Source organism: Brassica oleracea, chromosome C2, assembly GCF_000695525.1.
Source record: "Brassica oleracea var. oleracea cultivar TO1000 chromosome C2, BOL, whole genome shotgun sequence".
NCBI classification, from domain to species: Eukaryota; Viridiplantae; Streptophyta; class Magnoliopsida; order Brassicales; family Brassicaceae; genus Brassica; species Brassica oleracea.
In genome coordinates, this window is record NC_027749.1 from 37,605,175 (window position 1) to 37,627,206 (window position 22,032).

At 33.5% G+C, this 22,032-nt stretch overlaps 3 protein-coding genes across 4 annotated transcripts in view; 1 reads left to right on the forward strand and 2 right to left on the reverse strand.

Moving 5' to 3' along the window:
- Positions 1–3,499: 3,499 nt before the first annotated feature.
- Positions 3,500–3,934, reverse strand: LOC106324145. The gene has a single exon (XM_013762165.1). The coding sequence runs from the start codon at positions 3,932–3,934 to the stop codon at positions 3,500–3,502; it is 435 nt and encodes a 144-aa protein (XP_013617619.1).
- Positions 3,935–11,375: 7,441 nt separating this feature from the next.
- Positions 11,376–14,243, forward strand: LOC106327302 (glutathione gamma-glutamylcysteinyltransferase 1-like). Of its 2 annotated transcripts, none has more exons than XM_013765426.1 (9): positions 11,376–11,508; positions 11,729–11,885; positions 11,966–12,204; positions 12,291–12,454; positions 12,544–12,595; positions 12,832–13,059; positions 13,174–13,357; positions 13,439–13,704; positions 13,916–14,243. In XM_013765426.1, exons 1-9 carry the CDS (start codon positions 11,434–11,436, stop codon positions 14,000–14,002), a joined length of 1,452 nt encoding a protein of 483 aa, XP_013620880.1. In that variant the 5' UTR covers positions 11,376–11,433; the 3' UTR covers positions 14,003–14,243. The 2 variants fall into 2 exon arrangements, with proteins under 2 accessions (XP_013620880.1, XP_013620881.1); XM_013765427.1 differs by having other exon boundaries at positions 13,788–13,976.
- Positions 14,244–20,263: 6,020 nt separating this feature from the next.
- Positions 20,264–22,032, reverse strand: part of LOC106327304 (cruciferin BnC2-like) — a 6,172-nt gene continuing 4,403 nt past the window's right edge. Inside the window, 3 exon segments of the mRNA XM_013765428.1 lie at positions 20,264–20,542; positions 20,544–20,669; positions 21,494–21,666. Of these exon segments, the coding sequence (XP_013620882.1) occupies positions 20,264–20,542; positions 20,544–20,669; positions 21,494–21,666 (578 nt within the window).

The following is a 22,032-nucleotide window of genomic DNA, read 5'->3' on the forward strand; positions in this document are numbered from 1 at the left end:
TTGAGACATCTTAAGGGTCAACAGAAGCTGAACAAGAGACACGCACGTTGGGTTGAGTTCATTGAGACATTTCCTTATGTCATCAAGTACAAGCAAGGTAAAGAAAATATTGTAACTGATGCCTTGTCCCGAAGGTACACCCTTCTTTCAGCCCTTGAAACAAAACTACTTGGTTTTGAATTTATTAAGGACTTGTATGTGACTGATCCGGATTTCAAAGAAATATTTCAGAAGTGTTCCAAAGTGGCTTACGGAAAGTATTTTCAAAATTCTGGATTTATATTCTTTGATAACCGTTTGTGTGTGCCCCAATGTTCTTTGAGGGAGTTGTTTCTCAGGGAATCTCATGGAGGAGGTCTTATGAGACATTTTAGAGTCAAGAAGACATACAAGACGGTTTATGATCACTTCTACTGGCCAAGCTTGATGAAGGACGTTGAGAGGATTTGTGGCCGATGTGTGGTTTGCAAGAAGTCCAAAACCAAGGCCTCCAATCACGGTTTGTATTCGGCTCTACCCATTCCTTCTCATCCTTGGGTAGATATTTCTATGGATTTTGTTCTTGGTTTGCCTAGGACTAAATCGGGCTGAGACTCCATCTTTGTGGTTGTTGATAGATTTTCGAAAATGGCTCATTTCATTCCATGTCATAAAACTGATGATGCTGTGCAAGTTGCTGAATTGTCCTTTAGAGAAATTGTTAGATTGCATGGAATGCCTAAGACCATTGTCTCTGATCGTGATGCTAAGTTCCTTAGCTATTTCTGGAAAACTTTGTGGTCTAAATTAGGAACAAGATTGATGTTCTCTCCAACTTGTCACCAACAAATTGATGGTCAAACTGAAGTAGTGAATAGAACTTTATCCGTATTGTTTAGATCATTGGTTAAGAAGAACCTTAAACTTTGGGACGAATGCTTGCCTCATGTTGAGTTTGCTTATAATCATGCTATGCATTCTGCTACTAAGTTTTCACCTTTTGAAGTCGTTTATGGCTTTAATCCTTTATCTCCACTTGATCTTTTGCCTTTGCCTTTGAGTGAAAGAGTTAGCACAGATGGCAAAAGGAAAGCAGACACTATCAAGAAGTTACATGAGAAGATTCGTGCAAACATTGAAGCCAAAACCGAAGGGTACAAAAGATATGCCAACAAGAAGAGAAAGGAGGTGATCTTTAAAGAGGGTGATCTTGTTTGGGTTCACTTGAGGAAAGAATGGTTTCAGAAGAAAGAAAGTCTAAACTTAGACCTCGGGTCGATGGTCCATTTCAGATCCTTAGAAAGATCAATGACAATGCCTATCAGCTTGATTTGCAAGGTAAGTATGATATTTCTTCAAGCTTTAATGTGTTTGATCTTTCTCCTTTTCTTGTAGATGATCCAGATTTGTCGACAAATCCAAAGAAGGAGGGAATGATGTGCCCCGGTCCACGGACCAGATTGATCAGAACGTTCCAGACGTTCCAGTTTAGGTTCATCCTACCGATCAGATCAGACAGACTGACCGGGCCATGTATCGGCTCGACCCGCGAACGTCCAGATTGGAGCTTCGTCTAGATCCTCGATCAGATGCTCGAATTGACCGAACTGAAGCCCGTCTCTCCCGGCCAATTCGTCAAGCCAAGACTGATGGTCAAGCCAGAACCAACTTAGCTCGACCCAATTCCGATTCAGACCATGGCTTCTCTCTTTTGGCTCGATTGGCTCGTACCGCATGTACCGACGACCGTGCTGATGATCTTTCTACCTTGTTCGATCCGATCATGGACATTTCCTTTGGATATTTCTCTAAGGCAAGGATCCTTAAGCTATCAGAAGACTTGGGCTTTGTTGGAGCGCAACTTTTCCGATCAGAACGTCCCGCGGCCCTTGATGATCGTCCCGCCTATGTGCTGATCCTTACCGCTTTGGACTTGGCAGGTTCGGATGCATTTGGACGGAAGCCGATCGGTCCGTTTGACTAGTCTTCTCTTTATTTTCGTGCCTTGACCAGATCTAGTCAAGTTTATTTAATGTTTTTCCTTGTTTTCCTACATTTCTATTTAATCTCTAGATCTACAAAACTCTATAAGTATGAAAACTCTTCTATGAAATAAGGATAATCGATTTTTGTCTAAAGCTTTTGAGTTAAACTCTTTGTTCTTTGTTTAGAACTTGTCTTGTTACTTGGTGAGTCATATCCAAGCAAATATCTCTCAAACTCGTTGGTCTTGTGAGTCATATCAAGCAACGGTTCGAGATTCTTCTTTAGGTGGACTTGTGAGTCATATCAAGCACCATCTGAAGTCGGGAATATCGAAGGCCATTCCGCAACCTTCGTGCGACCCTTCAATCCATCTAGTTCTCCATTCAGAGTTCATATCCAGATCTGATCCATTCGAGTGAGCCGATCTTAGGGTCCTTCACGTAGTCTTATGGAAGTCTTCCCAATTTCTTTTGAAGAATCTGTCTGACTTGTTATGTTTTCAATGCAGCATGTTGATTTGTTTTATCAATTTACCGAGGCTTCGGTTTTCCAAAAATCCAAAGCATTTTAGGACCGATAGGCTTTGCTTGCTTGATCATCATTTTGGATAGATGTGGGTTAACAAGTATGGAGAATTTAAGACCTCAGAGCCAGGTTACAACGGTTTAGGAAGAAGGCTCCCTGTCGGGTCGTATAATCTTTATTCATGCCTAGCTCCAAAATATGTACGAACCACAATGATGCTTTTGTCCGCTTTTGTAGTTTGTACAAGAACCTTGATGCTTTTGTCCGCTTTTGTAACCATGAAGTACGTTAAAAGGGTAGAGGATAAGATTGACCTTTTTGTAACCTATCCTCGTACCAAACTAGCCTTGTACAACTGGTTTGGTAGGATTAACTTTTTTTTTCTAATGTCTGAGACTAATTCATAAATCATAACACAGTAGATAATTCATAACACAATAGATCATTCATAACAAAATAGAGAAGTCATAACACAATAGATAATTCATAAGACAATAGAGAAGTCATAAGACAATAGATAATTCATAACACAATAGAGAAGTCATAACACAATAGATAGATAGATAGGTGGAAGACTTCCTAGAGAAGTAGACTTTCACAAGACGTACATGAGACCTCCAGAAGACTTACTGAAAACTCACAGAGAAGAAGACTTAGAAGACGTACAGAAGACCTCCAGAAGACTTACTGAAGACTTACTAAGAGAAATCGACTTGCAAAAGACTTACAAAAGACTTAGAAGATGTATAGAAGACCTTTGGAAGACTTATAGAAGTCTTACTGAAGACTTACATATCAGGTTGGTTGCAGTTTGGACGTGTCTGACCAGGTTGTCTGCAGTTTGAGCAGCTATAATCCGTGTGTAGCTTCCGCGGTTTGTGTCCTCTCATCCTGGACAGCTCCAACCAAGATTGCCATCTTGACTTCTTTTGTCGCCCCGGACCTCGCTTTTCTTCCGGAGAAAGACATTTGTGTGCCTCAACTACTCCAACAAAAGGATATATATATTCTATGAGTATCCTACATACAAATACGCCGTTGAGTATAGTGGGAACACAAGTGTGGCGATATTCAAATTAGCAAATGATCCAGCTGCTATAGCATGTGAGCAAGGTATTTTCTCGATTCCATAGACACCACAATCACACTTGACATGTTCCAAATCAACAACACTGTCCTGTCTGCCACTTGTTACAAAGAATCGACATCCATCAATTGGTTGGACACTCATCGTATCTGCTATCTCTGAACGGATCTCCAATAAGTATTCAACTCCCCGACTATGTTCAGTTGTGAGATTCATATCATCTTCTCGCCTTTTCCAATACCATCTTCCCAGCTTCTCTCTTATGAACTCCAAAAGAAATGTTATGGGAAATCCTCTTGCTGGCTTCAGTGCGGAGTTAATAGATTCAGATATGTTGCTTGTTTTCAGATTGTACATTTCTCCATGACAATGAACCCGTGACCATAGTCTCATGCCTGCTTCCTTAAAATATGTTGCAAGCTCCGGGTTAGCACTCTAAATCTCGTCCATGTACTAGTCAAAGTTGTAATCTGTATGAGCATAAGCAGCGCTTTTAACCAAGTACAAGAGATGTTTCCATTTATACTTTTGGACAATGTTCTGTTGTAGGTGATAATAGCATATACCTCGGGTTTCCCAAGGAAACATTTTATCACATGCACTTTTAATGGATGTGTGCCGGTCGGAGACTATCACCAAAGCATGCTGATCAGAGACACATCTTCTCAATTTTTTGAAAAACCATTCATAAGAATGATCATTTTCACCATATACAATTCCAAAAGCCAATGTAAATATCTAAAAATTACCATCTTGTGCAGCTACAACTAACATAACACCTCCATACTTCTCGCTTAGGTGAGTCCCATCCACCACGATGACCCTTCTCTAATACTGAAAACCAGCAATAGAAGCTCCAACTGATAGAAATAGATACTTAAAGCTATCCTTATCATCAAGTTCTATACTAGTGATAGAATCCGGATTTGCCAACTTGATTTGCTCCAAATATGAAGACAGCCTTTCATACCCATCTTCTGTTGTTCTTCTTACCAATTCTTGTGCATATAACAATGCTCTGTATGAAGTGGTGTAATCTAGCTTCATGCCAAACATGTTCTTCGTTGCATCTTGGATATGCTTCAAATTTAACCCATCAATGATTCCAACGCGATCTATGAAAAGCTTCCCAACATACTTCGGAGTACAATGTTTCCGTTGTGCCAATCGGTCAAACACAGAACATGTATATGTTTTCAGATACTTGGTTACCTAAAACGTGTTTGTTCCATGTTTCACACTCGCTCTAACCTTCCATCCACACCTTGCAACACGACATCTTGCCACAAGTAGAGTTTTAGTAGCCTTGTATATTTTGAAGGAGAATTTTCGCTTCACCGCTGACAACCGCAGCTCTGAAACCAGTGCATCTCTATTAACAAAACTCTAGTTGACATATATATAGTCAAATGATGTCCCATTTGAGCTTCCTCCTTCACTAGCATATGTCTCTTTGAAACCCTCAAAACAAATATCATCTGCCTCTTCCTCATCCTTATCCTCATCTTTAACATTTCCATACACATTGTAATATGCAAACTCATCATCTACTTCAGCAGCATCGGAGAAATTAGCATCCTCCTCCCCTTCATTTTTAACTTCATTAACATCTTCGTAATCTTGTTCTTCCTCTTCATATGAAACTTCATCAACATCTTCACCGTCTTGGTTTCCATCAATGTTGGCATCACCAATAATCCTCGTCCTGCCTCGGCTTGATACACAAAGATGTACAACATGTGTTTTACTTATCTCGATCAAGTTTCAAACTTGTCTATCACTTGTAACATGAATAGAAAGAGTATCATGAGCCATCTATTGCATCATTTCGTCTGGTAACAAGTAAATTAAATTCATAACCTCTCTGTTCATGTCAAGGTTGTAAGCTTCTTGAGCCATTTCAACAAGTTCGGCATGTGTAGAACTATCACTCAAAAAGAACATTCTCGCTCCCTTGATATTATCCACCACAAAATCCCAAAAATTATCTATGAACAACCATTCTACATAGACTATAGGTAACTGACAAATAATCTGCAAAAAACAATCTGATTAAAACACATTAGCAAATATAGAACATCTGATAAATAAATAAAAAATCGCAGAAGACTCTCTTCTGTAAGTCTTCTCATGGAAGACTTCTTAAGAACAATATTAAACATAAATGTTTGTAACCTCATAATTACCACCAATTAAGTTATGAATTCCACTCGGGAGTCACAATATTGACTAATTAACATGAATTAACAAGAAAATATTAAAAATTCATTTTAAGTTAGGAGAAAATTGAAGTTTAATAAATATTTACGTAGAAGACTGCTTAAGAAGTCTTCCATTTAGGTCATTTTTGCAATTGCAAATTTACGAAAAAAGTCTTTCTAAAGAATCTACTCTACAGAAGACATCTTGATAAGTCTTCCTTTGCAAATATTGGATTACTTTTGAATTAGAATTTTTTTCGAAAATGTTAGGGATGACTTCCAAGGAAGTTTTCTCGGATAAACATGTTAGTTTTGCAATTGACCGAAGTTTGTTAGAAATTTGACTTTCTATATAAGTCTTCTCAAAGTCTTTCTGAAGTCTACTCAGTGTTGCACGAAGTCTACTGCGTTACTTTTGCAATTGTCTATATTTGACTTTTCCAGAGGAGACTTCAAAAGTATCTCCCTGTCGGAAGACTTCAAAAGAAGTCTTCTCTCCCAGCCAAAGGTTTGACCAAAACGCGGAATAAAATTTGAGAAAACTTCTAAAGAACGTCCAGAAGTAGCTCACGCAGAGTTCTTTTGACAGCGAGAAGACTTCGAGAAGACGTTCAAAAGACTTCTTTAAAAGTTTTCTCCAAGAAGACTTCCGGAGAAATCTTCTATAAAAAGTCAAATTTCTGACGAACTACGGTCAATTGCAAAACTAACTTGTTTAGCCGAGAAGACTTCTCGAGAAGTCTTCTCTGGGATTTTCGAAAAAAAAATTTTAACAAAGGAAAGTTAGAAGACTTCTAGGGAGTACTTCTTTGAAAAATACACAAAAGGTCAATTGTAAAACTTACCTAAGCATTGACAAGAAGACTTCTCGACGAAGAAGACTTCTAGATGATCTGAAAAAATAACAATTTCATACCTTCAACCCGTGAGATGACTTACTTGGTTTCTCCAATCATCCAAAACTTCACCACAAAAGCTACCAACTCGTGAATGACCAAGAATCATGACCTTCAATGTCTCTATGAACCTTGCACAATTTGGAATCAAAATCTTCAGTTTCTTGGACGAATTTGGAGAGATAGTGAAAGAGATGTGATTTGTGTGCATAAGAAATGAGACAGAATGAGAAAAGTTTGAAACTTTAGTGCATTAACACTTTCAAAATGGTTGTTCATGGTGGTTGGTGTATTGATGACAATGACAATATTGTAAATACTTGGTGAAGATGAAGATGATAATAAAGTAAGACATTTTCAAAAAAAAAAAATGTTAACGGCATTTCGTGAATAAATCGAACTTCTAGGATGAATAGGGCAAGAGAAAGTTTCAAAAAAAACATAGGTCATTTTTTTGTTTAACTACAAATTTTAGGTTATTTTTGAAAAAAACCCTTTAATCTTTACAATAAGAGTGTTGAATAAAATTAAACAATGACATGACATTTGGCTAGTTTAATGTATTAGCTAGTTGAATGTATTAGCATGTTGAAACCAAAATAAATGGGTCCTACAAAATTAGGCGTCTATTTTGTATTGGATGTTTGAGAATTTTAATTTTCTTATTTCACCCTAATTTTTTTTAACATAAAATATTTATAATAAATTAATTTCTTATTTTAAGATTTTTAGATCAAAATTCATAAATTCTTATACTCTATAAATAGACATTTGTTTCATTTGATTTGCATATAGGAAAAAATCTTTTTCTCAAAATAATTTTACAATAATCATACCAATGAACTTTTATTTAAACTTTTAAACATTTTGAATTATTATTTAAACTTATTTTAAAAAGTACTTAATTTCTATTGATTTTAATTTATTTAATTGTGAGTTGAGTCTATTGTACTAATTAAGTTATGTGTTTTTTTTATTTTTTGTTTTTCTGCGTTGCATCATTTACTTAAAGTTTCTTAATTTTTTAGCAATATTAGTTTTGTATTATATAAAAATAGTTAAGAATATAAATACGAAATAAACAAAAATTATTTAAAGCTATGTAATTTTTTTTGTAAATTTAATCATAATCGAAAATATTATTTTAAGTTATTTTTAAAATTTTATTTATTGTTTTAAAATATAAAATACTCAAATAATTTAAAATTTTAATTTTAAAATATTAAATTTTAAATATATTTTAATATGTTGTTGTTAACAATTAAAAGAAGATAAAAATATGTAATAAAATAGTGGGATAGAGTGTCGAATTTTATTAAATAAAACCAATCTAGGTAAAAAAAAATTAGATAGTTGTTGAATTATTATATGGAAAAATAGATGAAGTGGAATATGAAAAGTGTAATTTAAGGGTGTTGAAAAATTCTGACATTTGTACATATTGTTTTATACACGACCATGTATAATGGTTCAACACTCATTTCATTATCAATACCCTCTTTTTCTCTTATTAACATTTCACATCATCTTCTCTTTCTTCCACCTCGTTTATTCAACTTCTACATCATGTTAACCCTTTACAATGGTTTGTTTAAAAAATTTCAACACCCTACCCCATCATTTTTAACTTATATATTTATTTTTTTAGAACATAATCATTATATATTAATAATTTGATTGTAATTAACTTGAAAACTAAAATAACATATAAGGATTATTATTGAGATCTATTTAACAAAAAAAAAAGTTTTTTTTGTCATCAACTTAACAGATTCATACTTACTCTGTAAACCAAAATGGGAGCTCCACATCCATGTGAACGACGAAAGACGATTGTTTCCTAACACTGCGTGCTAGACTGTCCGCCTTTGAATTTTGCATAAATGAATGATCTCCGAGCTGAGGAAACTTTCTTTCAGGATCTTGTGATCTTCCAAATAACTCGTAAAAGATGGTTATTCTTATATTTCTGATACCATCTTCACTAATTGAAAACAATCTGGTACAGAAAAAGTTTAAAATATTAAAATAGTTGATTATAATGAAAATGACACATAAAATGAGTGTAGTCTCTATTTATAGATTAAAAAATCTTAATTTTTTAATATAATTTTGATATTTTTTTAAAAAAGTTTTATCATTTAATAAATTCTTTCGAATTATTGGATGAAAATTAAAATCAAAAGAAATATGCCTAGCCAATGAATATTTTTTTGTCCAATCGTGAAGTGACATTTTTGGCACTGCTGGGCCACAAAAATTGTTTTTGACCAGTCTAAACCTTAGGACGGTTATTGAATCCACGTAGAAAATACAATCTATCTATATATATAAAGTAGACATTTTTCCTTCTTCTGACAAGTGGCAGGGGGGTTTGCTGCCATGTGTCCTCTTTTATTTTTTCATCAAAATTCAAATGTTTGTTATATTAAAAAATTACCGATGGAACTTGAATAATGTAAAAACTAAGAAAATTAGAATAAATAAACAAATAACAAAAGAAAGAGAAATTTTCGATTCTGATAGAATTTCTGAGAATTTTAGTTATCTAATCATTCTCGCACAAAGAATCATTATATGAAATTTGATAATTATTTTATTGGTCAGTAAAATTCAAGATGAATAAAGAAATAAGTAAAATAATATAAATAATTTTAAATATTTAATTTATGAACAAGTAAAAATAATATTAACTTTCACTATTTATTAATTTTTACTATTTTCTATTTTTTTAATTTATAAATTAAATATTTATTTCAATATTAAAAATCATAAAATAACTAAACTAAAAAGAAGAAACTAGAGCACAACATATGGTCTAAACCTAAAACCTCCGCAACCACAAAAAAAAGATAAAATTCCATAATAATACTAACTCAATAAAGGTCCGAAACTGAAAAGAGATTAAGAATGAAGACTAAATTACCTCATCTTACTACAGAGTGTTTTAGCTAAAATAATCAGAAGTCAGAAAAAAAGCAAAAAAATAAAATCTGAGACAAAACAATCCTCCGAACACAAATGTGTGTGATAGAGTACCAACGCAAAGAACAAAAAAGCAAGTCAGAAGAAAAATAATGACCAAATTGCCAAAGTCAGCACGAAGTAGGAAGGCACATGCCTAAAGCCCCAAAAGTTCAGCCACCAGCTAAGAGGTAAGAAGCACCTCACAAACTAAAGCAAGACGTCCATGCCGGCGAAGAACCACAAAACTCTAGATAAAAAAGACCAAATCTCCATGAGATTAACTCCGTACGCCTATACCATGGGAAACATGGAAAGAAAAGAAACAACTTGAGGCAGCGAGAATTGAAGCCAACCACCGAGAAACCAGAGCTCAAGCTTGATATCATAAACAACCTTCCAAGCCCACCGAGCATACACGGAGGAAAACACTATCCAAACCTAGAGTGGCAAACATGGCAAAAATGAGAGCTACTAGAGATGCGAGCAGCAATGAAAACTGCAACGAGATGAGAGAACATCGAGAGAATGGAAAACAAAATGAAATTAACAAACCGTAGAGCCGTACTCAAGCTATGAAAGAGATAAAAGAAGTTAGATCACGAAAAAACAAAATTTTAAAACCAAGACGAGCAGGGACCATCGACGTCAATCCAACGACAAGGAAAAAACATCAACGACGCCTAAACTCTGACCCAACCCAAGAAGATGCAGTCTCCAACATCAGCCAAAATTTAAGGAAGAAGAGGAGCAATCAATATTGATCGAAACAACCTACAATGCAGTGAGAAACAACCGCACAACTTGTAACTCATATATCCGACCCAGCACAACTTGGAACTCATAGACCCGACCTACAACAAATATGAGATAATCTCACAGGACAAGACGGACAATAAAAACTCTACTCCAAAACATAACAATCATTCCTGGGAGAAGCACCGGTGAGGTAAACGAAATACAAAGATGGTGATAGGTAAGGTCAAAATATAGAGATATGGCTAAAAACATCTTAAAAAAATAATGTTCAAAATTTTGAAAATACAATAAAATATAATTTTGACTTTGAAATGGCTAATCTTAGAATCAACAAATATATAAATACAAAGTTATTAAAATTAAATATGCTTTATATGAGAGGCTCACGTCACCACTAACAAATACTATTATATACACGACAACACATTATTGAAAAAACAAACACAAAATATATTAACATATCACTTACTACTACATAATACAGTAAAAATACAAATAATACTTTTAACAAATAAAGACGGCTACATAATTATATCATCCAGAAAACTCATACTTATTAACAATAAAACAATATTCCGCGCGGACACCCCCTAGTATTTCAATATTATCATTCAAGAATTTTTGAAAGTTGAAATTCACTTTCAGTATCGTATACCACGGTCTATGCAGGAGCTGCACTGCACCGTTGACCTGATAGAGGACCCAAGTGGTTTAAGAAGAATATCACGCCAACTTTGACCAAAGACTAACGGTGTCCACACGACGTCAGTTCCGTTTGCTCATCCCAATTCTAAACCGTAACAGAACCATATTTGTAGTAAAACAAATCGAAGACGAACCGGGCCGGATGTAATTAACGGCGTTTCGTCGTGGTTTACACGTTTGACTTGAGCGAGGAAGAGAGAGGAGAGAGAGAAAAAGCGAGAGCGTTGACCTGTGAGAGTCTCTACTATAATACATATCGCCTTCACATATTCAAATCTCATCACGCCCAAAGTTCAAAGTTTACTTATACGAAAGAAAGAAACCTGTGGTAATGGCTACGGCGGGTCTCTACCGGAGATCTCTTCCTTCTCCTCCGGCCATTGACTTTTCTTCTGCCGAAGGCAAGGTACGGTCGTACGGATCAAGTTTTTGATCCATGGATTCCAATGAAAAATTAGGTCTTCTAGGTTTATGAGCAGTGAGATCTTACTGTTTGTTCAGAAGTAGTCGCCTTGTTGGTTTTATACTTTCATTACAGAGGGATAGTCTTTGTTCTTGCTATATGTGTTGCTTTAGTTACTAAAAACATATGTTCTGTTCTGTTCTGTTTCATCTGATCTGTGCAGAAAATATTCAGTGAAGCGCTTCAGAAAGGCACAATGGAAGGATTTTTCAGGTTGATTTCTTATTTCCAGACGCAGTCCGAACCTGCGTATTGTGGCTTGGCTAGCCTTTCAGTTGTCTTGAACGCTCTTTCTATTGATCCTGGACGTAAATGGAAAGGTATACTATTTTTAGTATCATAAGAGTAGCAAATACTTCCTTGTCTACATGAGAGTTTTGAGGTTTGTTTCTTCCAATAGGGCCTTGGAGGTGGTTTGATGAATCGATGCTGGACTGCTGCGAGCCCCTGGAAGTAGTCAAGGCCAAGGGCATTTCCTTTGGAAAAGTTGTCTGTTTGGCCCATTGTACTGGAGCCAAAGTGGAAGCTTTCCGCACAAATCAGACCACCATTGCCGATTTCCGCAACTTCGTTATCAAATGCTCTTCTTCTGAGAATTGCCATTTGATCTCATCATATGACAGAGGAGTATTTAAGCAGGTAACTTCTGAAGCATAGCTGTGAAACGTTAGTTTCTTTAGCGATCCTACCGTGTTGATCAGGATTGTAACAAACTCTTATTGCAGACTGGGTCTGGTCACTTTTCACCAATTGGTGGCTATAACGCTGAAAGAGACATGGCTTTGATTCTTGATGTTGCCCGTTTCAAGTATCCTCCTCATTGGGTTCCTCTTAAACTTCTTTGGGAAGCCATGGACAGCATTGACCAGTCAACAGGGAAACGCAGAGGGTAACATACTCATTTTTCATCTTTTTCTATTCTACTGTATCATGAAGTAACTCTTTATAAGGTCTGATGGGGTTCTGTGTTGTTCTCAGGTTCATGCTCATATCTAGACCCCATAGAGAACCCGGATTGCTTTATACTCTGGTATGTTTGGTTGCAATATAGATTCTCTAGATGTTTGCTTATATTCATTGTTGCATTTTATTTTAAAGCAGTTTATCACTTACAGCCATTACTGGTTTGATGTAAATGTGAATTTGATTCGCCTTTCTCGAAACCTTAGGAAAACAGCTCTTAAAAATGTATTGAATGAAATTCAGATCCTTGTTACATTTCATTGGTATGTTGGTAATAAAAAAAAAAACTTGTCTATATAACAGTGCTGTAAGGATGAAAGCTGGATCAACATTGCCAGGTATCTGAAGGAAGATGTTCCTCGTCTTGTAAGCTCACAGCATGTAGATAGTGTAGAAAAAATCATATCAGTTGTGTTCAAGTCACTTCCGTCAAATTTCAACACATTCATCAGATGGGTGGCTGAGATCAGAATAACAGAGGATGCAAAAGAAAATCTCAGCGCAGAGGAGAAATCGAGGCTCAACTTAAAGGCATACATTCCTTTTCCTTGTTTTGGATTATCTGTTCTTTTCCAGCGTCATCCTCGCTGCTCTTTGGACAATCTTTGACTCTTACATGCCTGGTCTCTTGTTAATCTACTGCAGCAAGTGGTGCTGAAAGAAGTGCATGAAACTGAACTGTTCAAACACATCAGTAAGTTCTTATCCTCAGTTGGTTACGAAGACAGTATGACATTTGCTGCAGCAAAGGCTTGTTGCCAAGGAGCTGAAATCCTATCCGGATGCTCATCAATAGAGTTCTGTTGTCGGGAGGTGAAATGTGTCAACGGTATGTCATATGCTGCTACTTATAGTAAGTTGACTGTTAAAATTTTGTTCAATATTGCTAAAACGATTTTACTACATGAAGGTGCTGTCGAGGTGGAAGGCACGGTGGTGACTGGAGTTGTTGTGCGTGACGGGAGTGAACAAAATGTTGATCTATTGGTGCCATCGACCCAAACTGAATGTGAGTATGGTCCGGAGGCAACTTATCCAGCAGGAAACGATTTGTTCACTGTACTTCTGCTGGCCTTACCTCCACAGACATGGTCAGGGATCAAAGACCAAGCTCTTATTAATGAAATGAAGCAGCTCATTTCTATGGCTTTCCTCCCAACTATGCTTCAAGAAGAGGTAATTTTTTATACTAGTTCTATTTAGAGCCACTGTTCTATCTCTTGTGGAAAAGGGTCAAGGTCTCTTTACTTGTTACGCAGAAGCCTTTTGGAGAAGAGACAATAACAAAACCTAAGCTGAGGCTGAGAGTTTAGATCTTACAAAGTAACATGGTGATTGGTTAATTATCAATATGTGAACCAGATGAAGTAACATGGTGTTATTACAGGTGTTGCATCTTCGACGCCAACTTCAGCTGCTAAAACGATGCCAAGAGAACAAGGAGGAGGAGGATCTCGCTGCTCCTGCCTACTGATTCGTCTGCGCAAATTCACAAATCTTAATCGTCTCTCTTGCCCAAGTGAATCCCAGTTACTCAAATTTAAAACCCTTATTGTTATAGTCTCTCTATTATGTGTATGATTCAAACTCTACTTGCGTTTTTTTACAAAGAAAAACTATTATATTACTAAACTTGTGAGGTGATCTGGTAACCAGACTTCAAACTCTACTGGGCATGAGAGAGATTTGTAGCATATATATATGCGTTCTATCTTTACTATTAAGTTATTAAACCTTTTGCATCATAAACAATCGGCTGATTAGAAATTACTCTCTTACACACAAGCACATTTGGGTTGTCCTTTTCTAAAAAGCTTAACCATCTACCTAAAAATATTCAACATTTTTTTTTTTGCTTAGAATAGTGTTGTGCTCTAGTTGAAGAGAGTGAAGGATTAGTGAAGCCAATTTCATGAGAAAATAATCTCTGTCTTGCGTGTTGAGATTCAAGAGTTGAGTAAAAATACAACAAGGAAGAGGAAAACCTCACTGTTCCTCTCTCTTAATCCAATCTAATTCCAATTTCTCAAACACTCTATTTGCTAATTAAGAACAATGTGGAAGTATGTAACATATACAATATGGTACTTGTTAACCATATTCATTACACTGTCTACTGCAGATAAGAATCCACTCGTGCACACGCACATGTTTTAGTTACATAGTTATCCTACAATTTTTTAAAGAAAGTCTACCATGTATCTATATCTATATTACAAAAACGGAAGTACCTTTTGGTACTGTTTGGAAGAATGAAAAACAGTATAAATGAGAATCATTTGAAAACATAAATAGCATTATGCTTATTACTTTCTTTTATTTACACATTTAGCTATTGTATTTATAATAAATTAAGTTTTTTTTTTGTATTTTCATTTTATTTTCAGATTATGCCACTGCATTTAAAATAAATTTAAATTAATTAATTACAATTCCAAAATTTATGTAACCAAATCGATATTCATATATTGACCATTATTAATATTGTACAAATATTAACTAAATCACATGTAGTCAAATATAAAATATTTGAGAGTTCAATTTTTGAGAAAAAAAAATATCATAAAATTAATAATATTCATAGAAAACTAATGCAAAAAAATAAATTTTTTAGTATGTTGTTTCATTTTAAAATAAATTAATAAAAAAACAATAGGTTAATATATGAATAGTACAATTACATCAAATTGCATCAAGTTATAAAACTTTTAATATAATATTATGTGAAAATAAAAAAATGTTGTCAAACATCTATTTTATAAAATATTATATTCTACTCTATATGTAAATTACAAAACATAAAAATATACATGAGTTTTTTTTTATAAAATCGGCAATTTATGAATTTACGTTGAATAAAAGTTAAATCAAATACTTGCGCGGGGCGCGGTTCAAGTTGTAGTATTTTATTAAAACATAAGTACAAAATAGTACTTGCCTAATTTTAAGTGATTTCTTACATATTTTCATTCCTTTTTAAACTAATTCCAATCACTTTATTTATTGTCTTTTCTAATTAATTCAACTTTATTATTAAAGAATTACAAAACATAACTATTATTTCTTTTTAATTCATTTTTTTCACTTTTACAAATTAATTCATTAATTGCATTTACAGTAATAATTTGATAAAATTTATTTTACGTATTAACCATAATAGTTTCACAACGGAGTAACTCCATTTCGTGATGAGAATTCGAACAGGGTGACAATTTTTTTTATTTGTTTACATAATTAGTTAGAAAAGGATATTCAGAATACATATCGGTTTTTCGAGTATTGATATTTTTGATTCTAAAATTAAACCCCGTTCGGATATAATAAAATTTATGGACGGGGTTTGAATCAGATTCATACATGTCCATGCAGGTTCATAGGAACCTAATATTAGACAAATAACCCATATGCTTAAAAAGGTACAAACAATTTATAAAAAAAAATAAAAACTAACACCCGCGGAGACGCGCAGATCAAGCTCTAGTTTTCATTATTACCAGTCCAGATATTGAATCATCGGTAAAACCCTGAGGCTGATGCAAAGGTTTCTCAAGACAGGAACCACTAACTAGATTTGTAATGACCTTGGCTTCTTAACTTTGTTTAATTATAATTGTTAATAAACCAAAGCTCAACCACAGGCTTCCCTAACCCTAAATGTGTATCGCTGTGTACATATACATTCATCTTGTCCACAAAACACAGCTACCTTTTATTTGATCAAAATCGTGCGAAAGAGTTAAGCTGCAAACGGCTTACACCATCTTCCTCTCTCTATCACATCCTCATGTCTCGCTTTTGTCCCTCTCTCTCTTTTTCACGTTTTTGTTAGAGTCCAAGGAGGAGAATTGTCTTGCGCTATCATAACCACTCTTTTCTCTATGTTTCAGCGAAAGTCGATCTTCAATCAAAGTTGCATGTAAATCTTATTTGTATTTTCCCAAGGTAATCTCTGCAGAACGCATCAAGATCAGTCTGGGGAAAAATCAGGAATTGCTAAATCAATTCAATGAATCGCAACACATGAATTTATGGGAGAATTCTCTTTCCACATATATATCCTCTCCAATAAGCGGTTTACCAATTGGAGCTCTATACTAAACGTCATATGTGTTTTACTGAGAGTTCATTGTGCAGTCCACATCTTCGACCAGTCTGGAAGTAAGGCAAGTTTTGGCAGCCAAATGGAAACCGATTGGAGTAATATCAGTGGTTTAAATTCGAGGAGACCAAAGAATTTAATTTGACCGCTCAGATTGCTGCGTTAATGGTTAGTAACTTAGTATGAGAGTTATGTTTTTGTTTCTGAGTGTTTGTGAATCTATCAGTTTTCTAGGTCTGTATCTTTTTGGAGTAAAAAGTGTTTGGAGGTTCTCTTGGTTTTTAAAAGCGTTAGCTTCCCTCGCCATAGCGCAAGGTGACGTCTACCGATGTCCTTTTGCCTCAGGGCCTCATGGGGTGGCAGCATTCATATATAGTTAGAGCCTTTATAGGTTGTCTCTAAGAGCATCTCCAAAATCAACCTTATTTTTAAGGTCGGAAGAACCTCAAATTTAGGTTTGGGGGGTGTTTCTTCCTAGTGGTAAAACCTTAAGTCTAACCTTAAAAGAAATTTATATTTGCATTTTTGTCCCCGATATTAATCAAAACTGATTAAAGTTATCAAAACTTTTATATATAATATAAAATATGTTAAAGTAATATTAGTGAAAATATTGATTAATAAAACACTATGTTATAATAAATAATAACTAAAAACTTAATTAAATCATTAACTACAAATAAAATACTAAATCACTCAATATAATAATTTTGTAATGTTTTTATATATGATCAATTAATCAAATTTAAAATAAATATTAACTTTTTAAGAGTTATATATCAGTTATGAACTAAAGTAGTATTTACATCTGTAATATTAATGAAGTATAAAATTTATAAGGACTAAAATGATAGATATTAAAGTTAACAAGATTATTTAGTAGACAAATAATTTTGAGGACTTTAAAAATATGAAACATCAAATATAAGGTTTTGAGGTTTCACTGTACAAAACCATATAATTTGAAGTTTTGAGGTTGCTCTTAGAGAACATAAAACCTTATATTTGAAGTTTTAAGGTTTCTCTTGGAGATTTTTAAGGGATTAGCTTGAGCTTTAAGAAACCTTGTTGGTGAGAAACATAAAAGAAAACTACCAACTAACAACCTAATAAACAAAAATATATATTTAAATTTTAAAAATAAATAACTTTATTGAAATTTCACAAGAAACGTATCATAATGAAACTTCAAATGAAATTGTCAAAAAAATCTAAATATTTAATCAAATACAAAAATATAAATTTGAATCAATAATTCATGTGTTTAGATATTTATTGGCATCTTTAAGTATTTTAAATACATTTTTAGCATTGGGTTTGGGTTTGATATAAAATATTTATGTGTTCTGATTTGTTCTGATTTCTTCGGATATCCGTATTCGGTTTAGGTAAAACCTAGAATCCAAAATAATGTTAAAATATCTATTGGGATTATATATGTTGCATTCAATTTGGTTTGGGTTTACCCTTTTGGGTCGAATTGGTTTGGATTTTCGGATTCGAATCATGTAACCATAAGCAAAGGAATCCTAAATCTTAGTTGTAGAGTTTTAGGTTATCTATAGTTCTAAATCATGTAACCATAAGTAAAAGAATCCTAAATCCTCTTACATGAACAAAGAGAAAAACAATAGCATAGAAAAACTGATGAATAATATAAAGTTTGTAAAAGTATTATATAAAGACTGAATTAGGGTTTGTAGATGAAATCTATTACTCGGTTTAATAGCCTGATTGTGTAAAAACCAATTTGGCTTAGTTTTGAATCTTCTATCCGGAACATGATTTTCCTTGCCCTGGAAGAAAACAGCCTTTCCTTTTGTGCCCACAATCGGCAGGGAGGGATTCAAACCCTGACACTGTGATTCGTAGCCACGTGCTCTATTCTTCTGAGTTATAAGACTAACCCCATGTCCACTGGATTTGTTTCCGGAAGTACCCTATAAAAGGATTTTTTTTCTCTCCCACCATTTTGGGTTAAAAAGCTATAAAAGTGTCTTTCTCTGTTTTTTAACAACTTTAAAATCATGTCACCAAACTTTTATTAATGCAAATTGTTTAAACTTTCCATGTTTTCGAACTAAAGTGTGTACTTTTAAGTCACAAAAAAATATTTGGATAACTGAAATCTGAATTAGAACTGTACCTTAAATAAAATGGGTTCAATTGGGTTTCTAATCTCTTATATATTAATTGAGAAACATTGCAACTTTCTTTTGTATCCACATGTCATCACTAGGATTATTCTTAGAATCTTTAGAAAAATAAGTTGGTCCATCTAAACATATATTATACTTTCTTATTAAGCTAATTATCAAATTGGTTAGTAGTGTACAAAAAAAAATTATCAATTATTTTATTAAATAAAAACTACGGAATTATCTAATATTATTCACATATATATGACAATTAATAATTATAAATAATAAAGATTGGATAACAATTTTTATGTCCTCCCTTTTTTGTCTAATTTTATATTATTAAAAGAAATTAAACAATCACATTGACTATATAATAAAAAATTTATATTTTTTCTTAAATGTTAGATTTTGAATTTTTTGAAACGATCTACATTGCAAAATTTTGTGATCAATGGTTAATTTGTTTTGTTATAACAAGATAAATGATCATAAAATCGTATGAATATATAAAATTTAATTTAACAGATATTCATATTAAATATATATATATATATATATATCTATTTTGATATCGTTCAAATTAAATTTTATACCATATAAAAATACCTAAATATGTTAATTTTGAAATTTTTATTGAAAAAGTATTGAGATCTTAATATTTAAATTTTGAAATTTACATTGAAAAAATCTCACATTGAAAATTTTGAGATTAATGGTTTAAATTTTTTGTTACAACAAATATCTAAATGTTAACAAAATCATATAAGTAAATATCTCAATAATAAATATTTATACTAACATCTATAATATATCTATGTCAATACAATTGAAAATCAGTTATATACTATATAAAATAAATAAAATGATTGTTTTGATTTATTTACCAAATGAATTATTGTAAATATAAATGAATACAAAATAAATAATAATACGTAAAAATCATTTGGATGTATAATGTTCATCCCGCGTAAAGGGTTTATCTTAATATAAACCAGTGTTCTGATATATCTGAACCAAACCCAAAAACTCAAAACCAAATCCGACATATCCAAATGAAACTAATAATAAATATCATGTTTCTGAAAATGAAATTCAATTGAATTCGAACAAACCCGATTAGAAACGTGAACGTCCCTACCTAGTTTGATGGAAGAGAAAAATGATACTAGTTATTTTAAATATTAAATTTATCTTTAATTGAGGGTTACATTTAATTACGTATTGGATTTTTATTGTTTAAAAATATTATTTTTCAATATAATATAATGATTTGGATGTGTATCATATCTAAAACACTATCTATTTTTCGGGTTATATTTGATTTATGTTTTTGTTGTGAGCCTGATAGACGCGAGTGGTTTTATTCAGAAAAGGGGTCACATTTTACAGGTAAACCTCAACAAAACCAGTCACATTTTCGTACATTATTATTATTACTCCTATGTAGCTTCCTTTTACAGTAGAGGCTCACTGTTAAACGCAGCCATTTAAGCACTCAAGCATCAGCCTTCCTTGGCCTTCCGTAACTCGCTGGGCCACTACTGTGGGTCAAAGTGGTCTCTATTGTGTTGAACTTAACCCTTCTTGCTTCTTCAAGTGAGATTTGGTACCCATTGGCTATAACCTCTAATGGTAAACCTCTCATTACTGAGGTACGTCCAGCAAGAGTGTTGATCTGCGCGTTTGCGTTTGTCTTGAATTCTATCCACCTGAACTGATCGCTTGTTGCGCGTTTCACAACGGAGAATCCTTGTGGAATGGAAAGTAGCTGCCCTTTGAGAGACTTGTCCATCGAACACTCTGTCACCGTTGTCGTTAACCACCTGTATTTGGGCTTCCCCGTCTGTCACGTAGAGAACCGCGTTTGCGTTTGCATTCCACTGTGGAAGAACCATTGCATTCTACACCCACAACACGTTTGGATAGTCATGTTTAAATGTAGAAATGGAGAAGTGATATACTAATAGCCAAATTGATTAAACCGAATAACCAAAAATAAACCGAACCAAACTTTCAATGTCAATCCCTTTTAAACATATGCAGCATTGATTTTAAATAGATAACTAGATCATGATCCGCGCGGTCGCGCGGATTTTATTTTTGTTTTAACACATAACATATATTCATTATAGTAGTTAATATAGTTTAGAGTTTGTCTAGTTTTCTACTTTGTTGTTTTATATAATTTCAAGTTTGTCCAAAACATACGGTATAAAAAAAATAAATTTAAACTGTGTTTTGTATTAATATTTTTTATCGGTATATTAGAGATATAATCACATCATAAAAACTTTGACAAAAAAAATCACATCATGAAAACACTAATATAATATTAACCAATATGATTTAGATTGAAATAACAATATATTATAGATGTACTATAAAATACTAATTTGATAGTAACCAATACGATTTAGACTAACATAATAGTGTAAGGTGATAACAGTAATCTAATATTAACCAATACGATAAACACTAACATAACTGAAGTCTTTATTATAATTTTAATAAAATAGTTATAATTAATAAGACATGTACACAAACAATTTTATAAAAAAATAAAAAATAGCAAGAAATATTAACTGTGCAGATATATAATGTTTTATATTTGGTCAAATAATTTAATTGAAACTGTATAAATCCAAAAACAATTATAGTTTCAATTTGTTTTTATTAAAAGAATAGCGTTTTCAATGTGAATAGCATCTTTGGGGTATATATATACCCTTGGGTTGCGGTCAAGCTGGTTCTGGTGGCTAGCTAAATCCATGACGGCAACGATGACAAGAGTTTGGTTTCTATTGTTGTAGAACCATTGAGCTACACCGGGATGTGTAGCAATGGTGTCGCCGCTCCTTATGTGCTCTACTTTCTGGTGCATATCACGGAAACCTTGACCTTGACCATGTTGGCCCTGGGATTGACCCTGCTGGCCCTGGCCTTGACCCTGACCTTGCCCCTGACCCTGCTTGTCGACATGAAGCAGAATTAAGCAGCTAGACTTGAGAATTAAGCAGCCAGACTTGAGAATTAAGCTGTCAGACTTGAGAATTAAGCTGCCAGACTTTATAAAGTTTTATAAGGCTTTATAAGGGTTTTATAAGCTCAATTTTATTGAAGAGAAGAAGAAGAGAGAAAAATATATTTTATTATATTGTGTACTGAGGTCACTTGTTTTTAAATATTTGTACCCAGATCAACAATTAAATTAAAAAAACTATTATCTCCTTCTTTCTCTTACATCTTGAGATCTACTTTCTCTCT